General features: G+C 45.1%; 1 protein-coding gene across 3 annotated transcripts in view; it reads left to right on the top strand.

Annotated features, from left to right (window-relative positions):
• Positions 1–528: 528 nt before the first annotated feature.
• lmx1a (LIM homeobox transcription factor 1 alpha) overlaps positions 529–14560 on the top strand; it is a 203011-nt gene continuing 188979 nt past the window's right edge. The window contains exons 1-2 of one of the 3 annotated variants that reach the window (XM_033028363.1): positions 529–1297; positions 3115–3200. In XM_033028363.1, the coding sequence (XP_032884254.1) occupies positions 3134–3200 (67 nt within the window). In that variant the 5' untranslated portion in view covers positions 529–1297; positions 3115–3133. Of the gene's footprint in view, positions 1298–2611; positions 2818–3114; positions 3201–14375; positions 14448–14560 lie in introns of those variants that run through there. The other 2 variants (XM_033028364.1, XM_033028365.1) reach the window with 2 other exon arrangements.

The raw sequence follows: 14560 nt of genomic DNA, 5'->3' as shown, positions 1-14560 counted from the left end.
TAATTGTGTGACAAGGCTCGGCCGGGGAAGGTGACGAGCATTGTGACCCGCGCAGGGGGGCAGAGGCACCGTCGTTTTCTGAAACTGGGTCCCGGGGAGCGTCATGAGAGGAGAGACTGAGGGAAAATATATAACCGGCGGAAAACCCACCGAGGTCCGGGAAATTCACGGGAGAAAGCCAAAGCGGAGAACCGGGGGGGAATAAAAAGCGGAGCCAGGCAGTCCCTAGATGGAAATAGAGATATTTGGGTGTTGAGGCAGCGTGGAAAGAAATTGTCCTTCGGGGGGCGGCGGGACTGAATCAGGTCTCACTAAGATCGGGAAGTAGAGAAACATCAAAGCAACAGTAAATGAACCATTGTAATCTGGCCGAGCCGCCGCGTCCTTCCTTCCAAGTGGTTTTGCTGGATTTGTTTTTTTTTAATCGAACACACCAAGAGTTTAGTTTAGTTAATGATCATAATGCTCAAAAAGATTCACTCTTTCAGAAACGCGAACGGAGGCGCGGATCATTATATCTGTTAATAACCATCACAGCGCAGCAGACACTCATAAAAATCGAAAATACTCGCCTCTATAAAATGAATATATCTTATTCTAACATTACTGGCGCGCATTTACATCAATAAAAATATATTATGTATAAAAAAATGTGAAATGTATTATATGTAAGAGGTGGCAATATAAACCTCCGAAACAATTCCGTTTCATCTTCTCCTCTCTGCCATTTCACCCCCAGTGTTTTCGCATCTTTGTTCTGATACTTTGTGCTGAGTGCCACCCTTGCCCTCGTTCTGAGAGGGTTTAGTCGCAGCCTCCCCTGTGCTAGGATTTACTCTTTTTGCCAGTCGAGTGCGGACTCTCCCTCCTCCCAGTGTCGTGTGAGCAGTCGGAGGAGCTTGGAACCGCTAAGCTTAGCCCAGGAGTGGAGGTGACCGACAGAAGACTGTATGGTTGCCCGGGAAAAAAGTTTGGGATTTAAGAGCTCAGGGCCACTCTTGCCTCGTCACCCCCCCCCCCCCCCCCCCCCCCCCACTTTCCTTCTCCACTCCCCACACCATCCCAAGCTGCGAGTGAGAAGACAAACACCAACGTTAATTGCAGCCAGGATTTGGGGAGTAGTATTTCGACCATACTGGGAACATTAGAGGAAGAGAGGAATTTCATGTTATCTTGGACGGGATCTGGGATCCGTCGACCAGTTACCTGCACAGCGCCTGGAATTCTTGTCCTCGTCCTCCTCCGCTCGTTCATGACCAGTTAGATCCATCCTCTGTGAAGAGTCAGTGAGATCGCGGTGAGTTGCATGCATAAAACGTGTAAGCGGCTGGCTGACCGACGACGCGGGCCGGTGACAGTGCGTACAATTTGTGATCGAATTAACAAACAAACAAACAATTAAAAAAAACACAGGCAATCTATAATTTTATCGGGAAGTAATTGGAGGGAAATAAATGCAAGGCGATTTAATTTCCGATCCGTACGATTGAGCTATTTCAATCACAACAGCCACTTGGAATCCTTCAAATATCCATTTGCAATCGCGTACAGTCTTGCTGACAGATATAGCACTGTTTGCGGCCCTATTTACTGCACGCTGTTGTTGAAGTCAATTATTAATCGGTAAGGAACTTTTAAAGTTTCCTATTTAAGTTATTTGTAGTTTATTTGAATATTTGATGCAAAGAAGACTTTAGACTATCAAAGAGCGTGTGTAATATTTATACATCGCCCGTCTTCATCATTTATTTTTGTAATTAATTATCCTATTTCGGCAGAACCAGCTCTATTATTTGTTTTTATACTTTGTTAAACTCACCAATTTACCTCGAGTCTACAAACCTTCTCCCATTTAAAAATTCGACAATCAAATGAAACGGAAATGCCTTTTGCTTGAAGTGGGAATTCCTGAGTTAGTTTTGAACGCGCAGCTCATTTTTAGAAATGCCCAAAATCGTTTTGTAATTTTAAATATGGTTTGCATTTTTTTTTAACGGAAACTGGTTAGAAAAAAAAACTTGGGTGCTTGGAATAGTGGATAAAATCGCGCAAAACGCAGTCGTGATTTGTTTTAAGAATACAATTATTTTTTTAAAGATTTACAAAAGAATAGTTCTCAAGATTTTTTGGGGGAGCAATGTTCAAATGTATACACAGTGAGGAAGGGGATTAGATTACAATTTTAATCGGTTACTCAAGAGCGAGGTGTGAAATTAACACGGATCCCTGTCCCGGGACGATGATGGGATCGGTCCGCTATCACCTCCTGTCTCGACCCTTGTTGATGTCTCCTGATCGATTTCAGTAGGCTCGTCCCAGGGAATTAATATCCCCGATGAGACGAGTTTCAGAAAATAAACATCGTTTTAGTTTATTTCACTGTTAGCTTGACAGACAGAAGAATTATCTATTAATGATGGTTGTGGAGAGGAGGTGTGTGTGTGTGTGTGTGTGTGTGTTTATGTGTGTAATGGGGATCATTCATTCAATTCCAACATTAGAAAGATTTTTTTTCATCGGGGGCGTGGTTAGAGAATATCGAAGTCAGTTAAAGTTAAAAAGACTTTAATACTTAAATACTTCTATTTTTTTGCTTTATTAACGCGAGTGTGTCGTGTTTTTTTCTGTTTTATAGAGATTTATCTTTGTAAATGTTAGCAGAAACCCTGGGTTAAACGCTGAGATTTGATCCGTATCCCACTTGAGTTCCTCATTCCCTATTTCAATCTGTAGTTTGCCTGTTCGCTGGCGGATCTGCGCCCAGACCAGTCTCTCCCTGGTCCGCGGAGAGAGCTCGGGAGCCCCATCCTGGGCAAGGTCGGTAACATTACGGAGGAGAGTGTGAGGGGCGGGGAGGGAAGGGAGGAGGGGGTGGCTGGGTGAACGAAGGAGGGAAGGAGACCGGGGTAGAAACTTGTGTGGCGTCCTCTCCCTGGCGGCTGCCGACGGCACCTCTCGCCACCCCTCCGCCAAGCCGAGCAGCGGGCTGACCGAGCGCCGCTGGAAAGACCCGGGCCGGGAGTTTGACGGGCCCTAGGCGGGCCAAGAACGAGGGATTACCGGTTGTGTGAGTTAGCGCTGGCCCAGCTGACAAGCCTTGCTCTCTCTACTCAGCTGCCGCCTTGCAGAGACCATGTTGGACGGGCTTAAAATGGAAGGAAGTTTGCCGCATTCGGCCCAGACTCCGAATTCACTTCATGGTGAGTTTGTTTTATTGGCATCACTCTCTCGCATATTATATCTCAGATTTAATGTTAATGCATTTGTTTCTTGAATGTATTGCCCGAGATTTCAGGTCTTGCACCTTTTGAAAAAAACTGTGTCTCCTTAAAATTGCAACGGATAGCTCACATGCAGTTTGTAAACTCTGTTCATAACTTGCGTGTCGATGCTTGTCGGACCATGAGCACAATGTTGGGGACAGTTCTCAAAGGTGTATTATAGAGAGGATATATGTTGAATATGTTCGGAACCAAAACATAACGCATGCACACATTATACATGTAAAACGTGTTGCGTAACACACATGCCTAAACATATTCAGAATTTATATTGAGTTGGCGGGCTGTAAGAGCAAAAAAATGCGGAAAAAATATTACGGGAGTTGTCAATATTCAGAAAATAAACATGGGATGAGTGGTATAGAGTTTTGCAATACACACGAAATCAACGCTGAATGAACGGTACGAAATCTGCAAAACAATATTGATATTATACACTATATCCCATTCACACACACAGTAGATAATGGATATTCTAGTTGGCAGATACATTGGGCAAAAATACAGAATGACTGTATGGTATGTACAACATGGGAACGGGAATATACATATACAAGACATGTATACTGAGGAAAATATACACACAATAAATGCATGATGCACAATATTGGCGAAATAATGTGTCATGGTACACAGGTTAATCTGTGATATTTGTACATATCCTGTACATATCCTAAAAATAAATAAAACACAAACGTCATACAGAATGCAAGACAATTTAATTTCACGAAGTCTGTGATACCCGGTTTGTGGAATACTAATTCTCAAATGTACGGGATCGCGAATACTGCTTACAGGAAATATCACAAATGTCCATGTAATTACTAATGCAAATGAATGTTCAAAACTATTTATATATGTATACACGTTTTATGTACACGCACATGGAGGATCCCAAGAATCTGCCCATAACCTCAAACTCCAGCGGGCGCACCATATACTGTAATGAGACCAACATAGTTTGTGTTCTATGCGTAGTAATAGAACTTACACACGCTTATTTACACATGGTGTTTCTCTAAACGTCAGTGCCTGAACGAAAATTATCTGCGCGCTTTGATAACAGTTCTGTGCGCGGGCGTGATTTGTGCACTTGCTTTCGTTGGAATCTTTGCAAATCGGATTAAACCTGGTGTCTATCCAACAGAATACACCGAGCCTTCTGTGGTTGTTCCCAGATTGCGGATTTACAGCTGCAAGCCTTTGATATTTTTCTAACTACCACCGCAACATTTATGTGTAGATTTCAGAATTAAATTAAAACCCAATATGTTTATGTAGTAGAAGTATAACGCGGATCTGTTGAGTTGTGACCTGAGGAAGAGAGGCATGAGGTAAACTGTAGATGATCCAAGCGAGCACTTTCATATAAAAAGACACAACGTGCTGGAGTCGCTCAGCGGTCCAGCCAGCTTCTCTGGAGAACATGGATAGGACTTGCACATACTAAATTTACAATGAAATTCTCAACTCCGTACCGCTCTGCTCCCTGACAAGCTCGCACTGTTCACAAAAACTTACGCCCGAAAAAACAAATTATCTTTGGGAGTTCGCGCCGCTCCTCTGGGTTATTTATCTGCAGCATTCGAAGTGTGGAAATTATCAACGATGTTGTTTGAAAGAAATCCAGTGAGTGAATGTGGAAGCGTCAACTCTATGGGGGATTAGGGCTGCGGGTGCAACTGCACTGCTTGAGAAAGCGAAGACAATCACTCGAGTGAGCATAGCATTAATCCAGGGCCATATTAACAACACTCAGTCAGCTAGAGTCGGCACATCGAGGACGCGCATTTGACAGCGGCCGTCAGATACACGTTGAATATTCCAAATATGTGTTAGATACAAGGAAACTCGCGGGGAGCATCAGAAATATTAACCAACTTTACTTTCAACCCGCCTGCCGCACGAAACCTCTCAAAGTTGACACGTTTAAACAATAGATAAAATACTTTATGTGAACATGTGCACTTGCAAGAGGCGAGTGTTCCTCCTAAACTCACAGACTTGCAGAGTATCTTGAATGAAAACGATGTGGTGTGTTTTTTATACACATTGTATTGTGGCGGATTTACATTGCGGTGACATGGAGGTGGTGAGGACAGGACGGAGCGACATACGCTCTCTGAGATTACGAGAAGAGGCGGCAGGGAGAAAGTTAACACCGGGAGAGAAACAGTTTGAATCTGCAGTAGACAGTGGTGGGGGGGAAGAAGAAATAACAGAAGATTAAGGGGAGAAAGTGAGAGGGGAAGGAGTCGAGGTGGCCCAGCAGAAATGGAGTGTCGAAGAGCTGTTGTGGGGCCAGGTTAGAGATGACACTGACGGGGAGACTGGAGGAGAGAACGGGCTTTCTAGTCACCAGATGTGTCCATGCCTATCCTCAGAACAAAAATACACAGTTCGTTTTTGTAGTCCACTTTCAGCAGCTAAATGTGATTTACAATGTTTCAATTGCAAATCCCTCAACCGTGTTCTGCGCGAAAGCTCACTCACTCACTCACTCACTCACTCACTCACTCACTCACTCACTCACTCACTCACTCACTCACTCACTCACTCACTCACTCACATTGGCAAGAGGGAACTCATGTACAATATCTTTCTGAAATGTCTTTGGACTCGATTGCCATTGAGGCGTTTGCGAGTGTTGCTAAACTTAATTGTGTAACTGTTATGAAGCAACGTGTGGGTTAATGGGCAGGCGGTGAACTATAGATCGGCCGTGGAGACAGACTGTTGAATTTCCCCGGAGTATTTAAAGAAGAGTTTGATTTTCTCGGTGCATCCTACATTAGCAGAGCGACGCTCACAAGGTTGCCAACCTGTTCCTTCTCGTGGTTCCAAGTTTTATGACTCCCACTGAATTTAAACAGACCTGTTGAAATGAATTGAACATAACGAATTCGATATTGTCCAAACTGCAACCTTACGCATAAAAATCGCTTTTGTTTTCGTCATAAGGCCATGGCAAGCAACTAAACATGATGATTAGCACTAACCCCTGAACACACACACATTTATCCTGAAAGGATGGAAACAATATTCCGACCAGGGCAAGGCGTTCGTTCCGCCCGCGCTCGGTAAATGTGCACCGGCCGCTTGGAAGAAACAAGTGAGGGAATTCTCCGTTTACCCGGCCCCCTGAAAATCGGTACCGAACGAACCCGCTCCTACCGTTTGTCGGCCGGTTTCTGTTCACCAGAGGAGGTAGCGCCGAGGACAGCAGATCGTTCGTGGCGGACGGTGGTGGGACGGGTGGGACGGGGGTGGGACGGGGGGTGCTGGAATAGAAGGGGGTAGAGGTTGATTGCTAAGTCGTTGTATTCACACATTTAAATAGGCCCGGCACTTTCTACACACGGCCATGTATACAGTCTGACTGAAGCGGGTGGTTTATTTTAATTTGTTGTACTTTTTCAACCAACTTGCGTTCAAAACAAATTATAAACAAATACCTGCTGGACTTTATGTTCAGATTCATTGACATTAAACCAGTGTGTGTAGAGACGAGGTTATCATTGTGGAAGATAGACACAAAATTATTAGCATTATGCAATATCAGTTTCAAATTCGATTGAGGAATTACTTGTCAGTTAGCTAGTTAGCAACACACACAAGCGCGGGTCCACAGATATGTAGACTCAAATACAGACAAACGGCACATACTTATCCGCCCGCCCAGACCTATTGTATTGGGTGCACGCATAGACCAACAATCTCACACACACAGAAATATTAACAGCCACACACCGATGCGACTGGGGAGATTTCCCGGACACCTTCATATCTGCAGCTACATACAAATCCACCTGGGGATTTTATAGTCAACGTTTTAAGAACACCAGCGGCAACATTCCTTCGGTTTGATTTCTCTGGGTTGATTTATTTTTGGGCAACGAGATGATCAAAGGGTTCGGGGGAAAGGCCGGGGAGAGGCGCTGAAGCCAAGATCCAACCGACTGGCTCCCGCTCCCGCTCCTACTGAAGTTTACTGGGTATTCGCTCGGCTACCAATGTGCACAATACAACCGGACATATGCTACTTCCACACACTCACGCAATTACCTGTACAACACACACCGCTGTACTTTCTACACACAATTCTGAAACTAATGGCAGTAACACTCCGACACTGATGTGATTTCACACTCAGCTGCATTGATACGGTGTTCATTCAGCACCGATTAACTCCCGTCCACGCCTGGATTACTGTACATTTAACTGTAAAAACTGGAGCCAGCACTTTGTGTATTGAATTGTAAAGAATTGTAAAGAAGGTGAATTTCACAAGCCGTGAAAACCTCGCCCCAATTTTATACTTGACCACGCCCGTTTTGTTTTACACAAATATAATTTCCCAGGGTCTGAATTAGTGCTTCGACCAGAAACGTCATTTTCTCCAGAGATGCTGCCTGACCCACTGAGTTACCCCCGTTTTTTTGTGTCAAATAATCCAGTGTATCAGGTTAATTTGATATTTATTTAAAATAAAAATGTCAACGTGGGATTGGCAGGGAGTGACTGAGTTACCGCGGGAGTAATCTCTAAGAGCGGTCATCTATCTAACGCGGCGGACGGGTCTCTGTGCACCACGCACACAAGTACACATTGGAATAGGCGTCTTTGTAAAATTATATACATTGAAGATAATCTTCTAATTCATCTTGACAGATAGGAGCCGTGTTTCAGAGAGAAAGTTTGTCAGCGAGTCCTGTCCCACCTCGATGAAGTGCCCTGTCTCCACGACTGTCCCGACCATCCGCTGTTTGTGCCCCTGGTCCCCGGTATGCGGGTGTATGCTGGTGCGCTGTACACAGGGAGAGGGGCGCCAACTACGGCCAAAGTTGTTTCTCCGAGTTTACTCTGAATTCTTCACCGTGGAAGTTTAAGATTTAGGTCGACCTGCGGCAGGAGCGGGCGGTGGGTGCGGGACATCTATCTCCCTGTGTCTGGCACCTCACGTCTGTAGACTTGTACAGAGCAAAGGAGGTAGAAGTCAGGGAATAAAATGTCTTTCGGATTATTTCAATCACACGCTAACGCAGACACGCACACGCACTAGTTCACACACACACACACACACACACACAATATCCAAACGTACACAGACTCAATACACAGGTGACACACACGCATAGAGACCCCGGTATGTACAACACAGTTACACACACACACACACACTCTCTCACACACACACACTCACACACTCACACACAAGCAACCACATAGATATCAAGCAAGCATACACATATACACATATAGATATAGAGACAGGCACATACGCAGGTACAAACGTATATACAGACGGACAGATATTGATATGCAGACAGGCTCGTACACTCGTGCACACGCACACACACACGCACGATTGCAAAGACACACTGACATAGACACGCATATACAGACAGTGACACACATAAATATGCAGGCACACACGATGACTCGAGGAGGGAAGATGTACCGATATTCTACACGTGGTCTCGGTCTTTCTATCCGAGGTTGGAGTGTATTCTCTAGTCATGCCCTTTGAAGCATTGAGGACCAATGTAAGAACTTGCCCCGTGACATTCTCGTCGTGTCAAGGGGACTCCTATTTCTGCGTCCGTGGATAATTTATAATAGGCATTCTTTTAAAAATACAGACACGATGTTTCTCTGGCGACACTAGTTTTCGGCCAATCCCGCAGTTTTGTGGCAATGCCAACATTTACAAACCGGGTTCCAGCCGCAGTGAACACTTCGCACAACGAATACTTTGAAAACCGCGGGGATGCACATCGATAAAAGAAGCAGCAAATACTGCAAATGCCCGTCAAAGCCACCTCCAAGACTATAAGCATTTGTCAGGCGAACTCTTACAATTAGTGACTTTGAAATGGAATAGCTATACTCTGGGCACAATACAAGAAAGAGGGTGAACTTGTCGTATAGTGGCGGTAGTGGAGGCTGTTTGGCGCGGACACTGTTTGGAACAGCGTTCCGAGGTCTGGATTAACCTGCGGGGTTACGGACGGGTTCCCCCGACAAAACGCACCCACCCTTTTAGCGTCGGCCTGTTTGATAAGAGAGGGTGGACCTCACAACTCGGAGCGCGATTCCAACACACACAACCTGTCAACATAGTAAGCGGGCAAGCTCACTGGCGCAAAGAGCTTCCTCGCCGGGTTGCTCGCGGATGAAAAGGGAATTAATTCATCCTTTAGCTCAGCTTCCCCTAAACGGTTCGATGCGAAAATTCGTGGCTAAATTAAAGTAAGATATGCGTAACCAGATGACATCGTTCAGAGATGAACACACGCACACTCACATAACGCCATCTCTCTGCCTCTCAAACTCTCTTTCGCAAACAAACACACTATTATTTCACACTCATACCACTCTCTCACACACACACACACCACACTTTCACACACACACACACCACACACACACAAACACACCACACACACACAAACACGCCACACTCACACACACACACACCACACTCACACACAAACACACTCACACACACACACCACACTCACACACAAACACACCACACACACACAAACACGCCACACTCACACACACACACCACACTCACACACAAACACACTCTCACACACACACACCACACTCACACACAAACACACCACACACACACACACGCCACACTCACACACAAACACACCACACTCACACAAACACACCACACTCACACAAACACACTCACACACAAACACATCACACAAACACATCACACACACACAAACACGCCACACTCACACACAAACACACCACACTCACACACAAACACACCACACTCACACAAACACACCACACTCACACAAACCACCACACTCCCACCCAACACACCACCACTCCCACCAACACACCCCACTCACCACAAACACACCCACACCACCACACACAAACACACACACACAAACACACACACACGCACACACAAACCCACACACACACACAACCAAACACACACACAACACACACACACTCACACACAAACACACCACACTCACACACAAACACACTCACACACACACACACCACACTCACACACAAACACACACACACTCACACACAAACACACTCACACACACACACAAACACACCACACTCACACACAAACACACTCACACACACACACACACACACCACACTCACGCAAACACACCACACATACACACACCACACTCACACGCAAACACACCACGCTCACATAAACACACTCACACACAAACACACCACACATACACACACCACACTCACACACATACACCACACTCACACAAACACACCACACTCTCTCACACACACACCACTCACACACACACACCACACTCTCTCACACACACACCACTCACACACACACACACCACACTCATACACAAACACTATAGTACATCACACATAAACACATCACTCTCACTCGCATAAACACCGCCCTCTCTCTCTCGCACGCACACACATACTGGGGAGAAGACGGCATTGAAGGATTGAGGTGTATATTTTCACAGAGACAACTACAACCAGACACAAGCCCCTTTGGGCCCACCTCGTCCATGCCGACCGCAATTGTATTTGCATTCGCCCTCATTAGGGACGTCCCTCTATGCCTGTCCTATCCAAGTACCTGTCCAAACACCTTTTAAATGTTGTAATTGCATCTATCTCCACCCCTGCTCTGTGAAAAAGAATTACCATTCAGATCTTTACATTCTCCCCTGTTCCCTTAAACCTGTGTCCTCTTGTTCTGGACTCCCCTGTTCTACTCAAATGTCTTGGCCTATGAAGGCAGGGATATCAAATATCTGTTTTAACTACCTCATCCACCTAAATAGTTTATTTCAGTGATCAACAGGTCTTAAACCACACGGTCTCCCTGTACATCAATGTACATTGACCCCACGATTTACTCTGTATGTTCTACCGGAGTTTGACCTTCCAAAGTGTGGAACCTCACACTACCCTGAATTAAATTCTGTCTGCTACCACTCTGCCTAACTTTCCATCCGTTCTGCTAGCTGCTTGGAAAACACCATTGAGTGTTTTCTCAGCATCTAACAGAATGAAGAGATCAGCAATGGGGTCTGGTTAAATCATTGCTTCAACTTCACTTTGGAAAGATAAACGCCATTTCCCGTCAAATTTGAAAAATATCCAAATCCTGCAAGAGAGAGAAACAAAGGAACAGTTGCCATTCTCACTCTCATTTGTTTAATCAAATACCAAGTAAACTTTCAGCGTGAACGGATATAAGGCCCTTAAGGGAAAACAAATTGGGGTGAATGGTTAGCAGGTTGAGGGCTGAGGATCCCATCCCTTGCCGGTGCAGTAGGCTGCAGTCATTCACCACTCTGGGATGGCAAATCTATATCTGGATCAGGAAGCTTCAAGTTCAAGCCTCGCTCAGATGTTGAATACAAGGATATGGCGGTGAAGTAGTGTTGTGCTGTTCAGTTATGGTGTTAAACCATGAGCCTGCCCCCTCAACTGTGTGGAAAGATGCCAGTGCATTGTTTCCATATAACAGAGGTGTTCTATAGAACAGGGGTGTTGTACCTGCTGTTGTGATGAGAGATTATCAATGAAAGAACATGACTTAGCTGCGTATCATTGCTGTGATCTTACGGCAAGATTGTTGTGGCTCTGGCTCCATTATAACCACGTTGGAAATTGCTTTGAGCACCTTGCATGTGCTTTAAATTGATATTTATTAATTTTTCTTCTTTATGTACTCAAATGTTAAAGGTGAAATGACTCCAAGTGGAAAGGGTGGGGGAATTCAAATGGGAGGGGTGAACAGATTGTGAGAGACAGTCAACCGCATGGCGGGAAGTATGATTTGGAGAAGTGCTGGGGAAGGAGGCGATGGTGGACTGGTTGGTGGAGCTGCTTCCGTTTTCCCCTGCAGATCATGGCCAAGGCCACTACAGGCTGTTTGGTCATTTCCCCTTTACAGTACTTCAGAAAGTTTCCTACCTAGAAGAAAAAAACGAGATAGAAAAAAACCCTGTGAATCCAATGAGTGGGAGAAGTAATATTATTAGTGTACAGCTCAGCCTTGCTCTGTCTGTGCAATGCATGGGAGATAAAGCAGTAATGTAGTTAATATCTTTACTGTCAGACAGACAGACACAGACAAACAGACACAGACTCACAGACAAACAGACACAGACACACAGCAAACAGACACACAGACCCACAGACCCACAGACAAACAGACACACAGACCCACAGGCACACATACCCACAGACAAACAGACACAGACACACAGACAAACAGACACACAGACCCACAGGCACACATACCCACAGACAAACAGACACACAGACCCACAGACCCACAGACAAACAGACACACAGACCCACAGACCCACAGACCCACAGACAAACAGACACACAGACCCACAGACAAACAGACACAGATACACAGACCCACAGACACACAGACTCACAGACACACAGACAAACAGACACAGACACACAGACACACAGACACACATACCCACAGACACAGATACACAGACCCACAGACACACAGACAAACAGACACACAGACCCACAGACAAACAGACACAGACAGACACAGATAGACACACAGACCCACAGACCCACAGACAAACAGACACACAGACCCACAGACAAACAGACACAGATAGACACACAGACCCACAGACCCACAGACAAACAGACACAGACCCACAGACACACAGACACACATACCCACAGACACAGATACACAGACCTACAGACACACAGACACATACACACACAGACTCAGACACATACAGCATGGAAATAGGCCCTTCGGCACAACTAGCCAGCAGATTTCCCCATATCCCTCTAAATCTGTCCTATCCATCGACACATTTAAATATTTCTTAAACTTTGCAATGGCATCTGCCTCAACGACCTCCTCCAGCAGTTTAGTCCAGCCACGCACCATCATTTGTGTAAAAATCTCACCCCTTAGATTTTTATTAAATCTATCCCCCCTTCGCCTTAAACCAATGTCCTCTTGTTCCCGAATCCCCTACTCTGGGCAAGATGATTTTATACACCTCCGTAAGATAACTCCTCATCCTCCTGCACTTCAAGGAATAGAGTCCCAGCATACTCAACCACTCCCTATAGCTCACACCTTCTAGTCCTGGAAACATCCACGTAAATCTTTTCTGTACCCTTTCCAGCTTGACAACATCTTTCCTATAACATAACATGTTAGATAGAGCTCTAGGGGCTAGTGGAGTCAAGGGATAGGGGGGAAGGTAGGCATGGGTTATTGATAGGGGACGATCAGCCATGATCACAATGAATGGCGGTGCTGGCTCGAAGGGCCGAATGGCCTCCTCCTGCACCTATTTTCTATGTTTATCTAATACACACTACATTCACTCTGCATGGCTCGCTTCCTACCACACTTTATTCACAACTTAAAAAGGTGCATGTTTAGGTTCATTATTGTCACATGTACCGAGATGCAAGAAAATATTTTGTTTGTGTGATATCCAATCAAATCAGACAATACTATACATGAAAGCAATCAAGCCAAACACGTCCAAAAGATAAAGTGAAGAGAAAAATACAAGAGTGCAGAATATAGTGCCCAACATTGTGGCATAACAGTTCCAGAGCCAAACTCCAATGAAGTAGGAAGGAGCATTGGGACTACACTCCAGTTTATGAAAGGACTGTTCAGAAGTCACAATACATAAGGAAAGAAGTTGTTCCTGAACCTGCTGATGCGCTCTTTCAAACCTCTGTATCTTCTCCTGGCGGGAGTGGGGAGAGAAGGGATGACCGCTGTGGGAAAGGTCATTGATTATGTTGGCTGCTTTTCTGAGGCAGCATGTAGTCTGAAGAAGAGTTCCAACCAGAACCATCACCTATCTATGTTCCCCAGAGATGCTGCCTGACCCGCTGCATTACTCCAGCAATTTGTGTATTTTTGTGTAAGCCAGCATCTACAGTTCCTTGTGTCTACATTAAAAAAAAAGATTGCAAGCCTCAGCTAGGCTCAATAAATCTCTTACATGTTCACTAAGAGACAACGTTTTTCTCCAAACTCAAAACTGGATAAATTCAAACAGGGTTGAGGAATGTACTGGCTGTCGAAGAACATAAGTGAACAATATGACCATGTGTCGATCATGACATTGGAAGGTAGGATTTCCGGCAAAACCATAATTTAAGGATCAAATGCTTCAACATAAGTACAGTGGATAGTTGCACAAAATATAAATTATATGGAAGGTTTGCTTCAACAAGTCCTCCGA

Source organism: Amblyraja radiata, chromosome 10 (genome assembly GCF_010909765.2).
Source record: "Amblyraja radiata isolate CabotCenter1 chromosome 10, sAmbRad1.1.pri, whole genome shotgun sequence".
In the NCBI taxonomy this organism is placed as follows: Eukaryota; Metazoa; Chordata; class Chondrichthyes; order Rajiformes; family Rajidae; genus Amblyraja; species Amblyraja radiata.
Note: the sequence above shows the minus strand (reverse complement) of the source record. Positions and strands in the feature narration are given on the sequence as shown.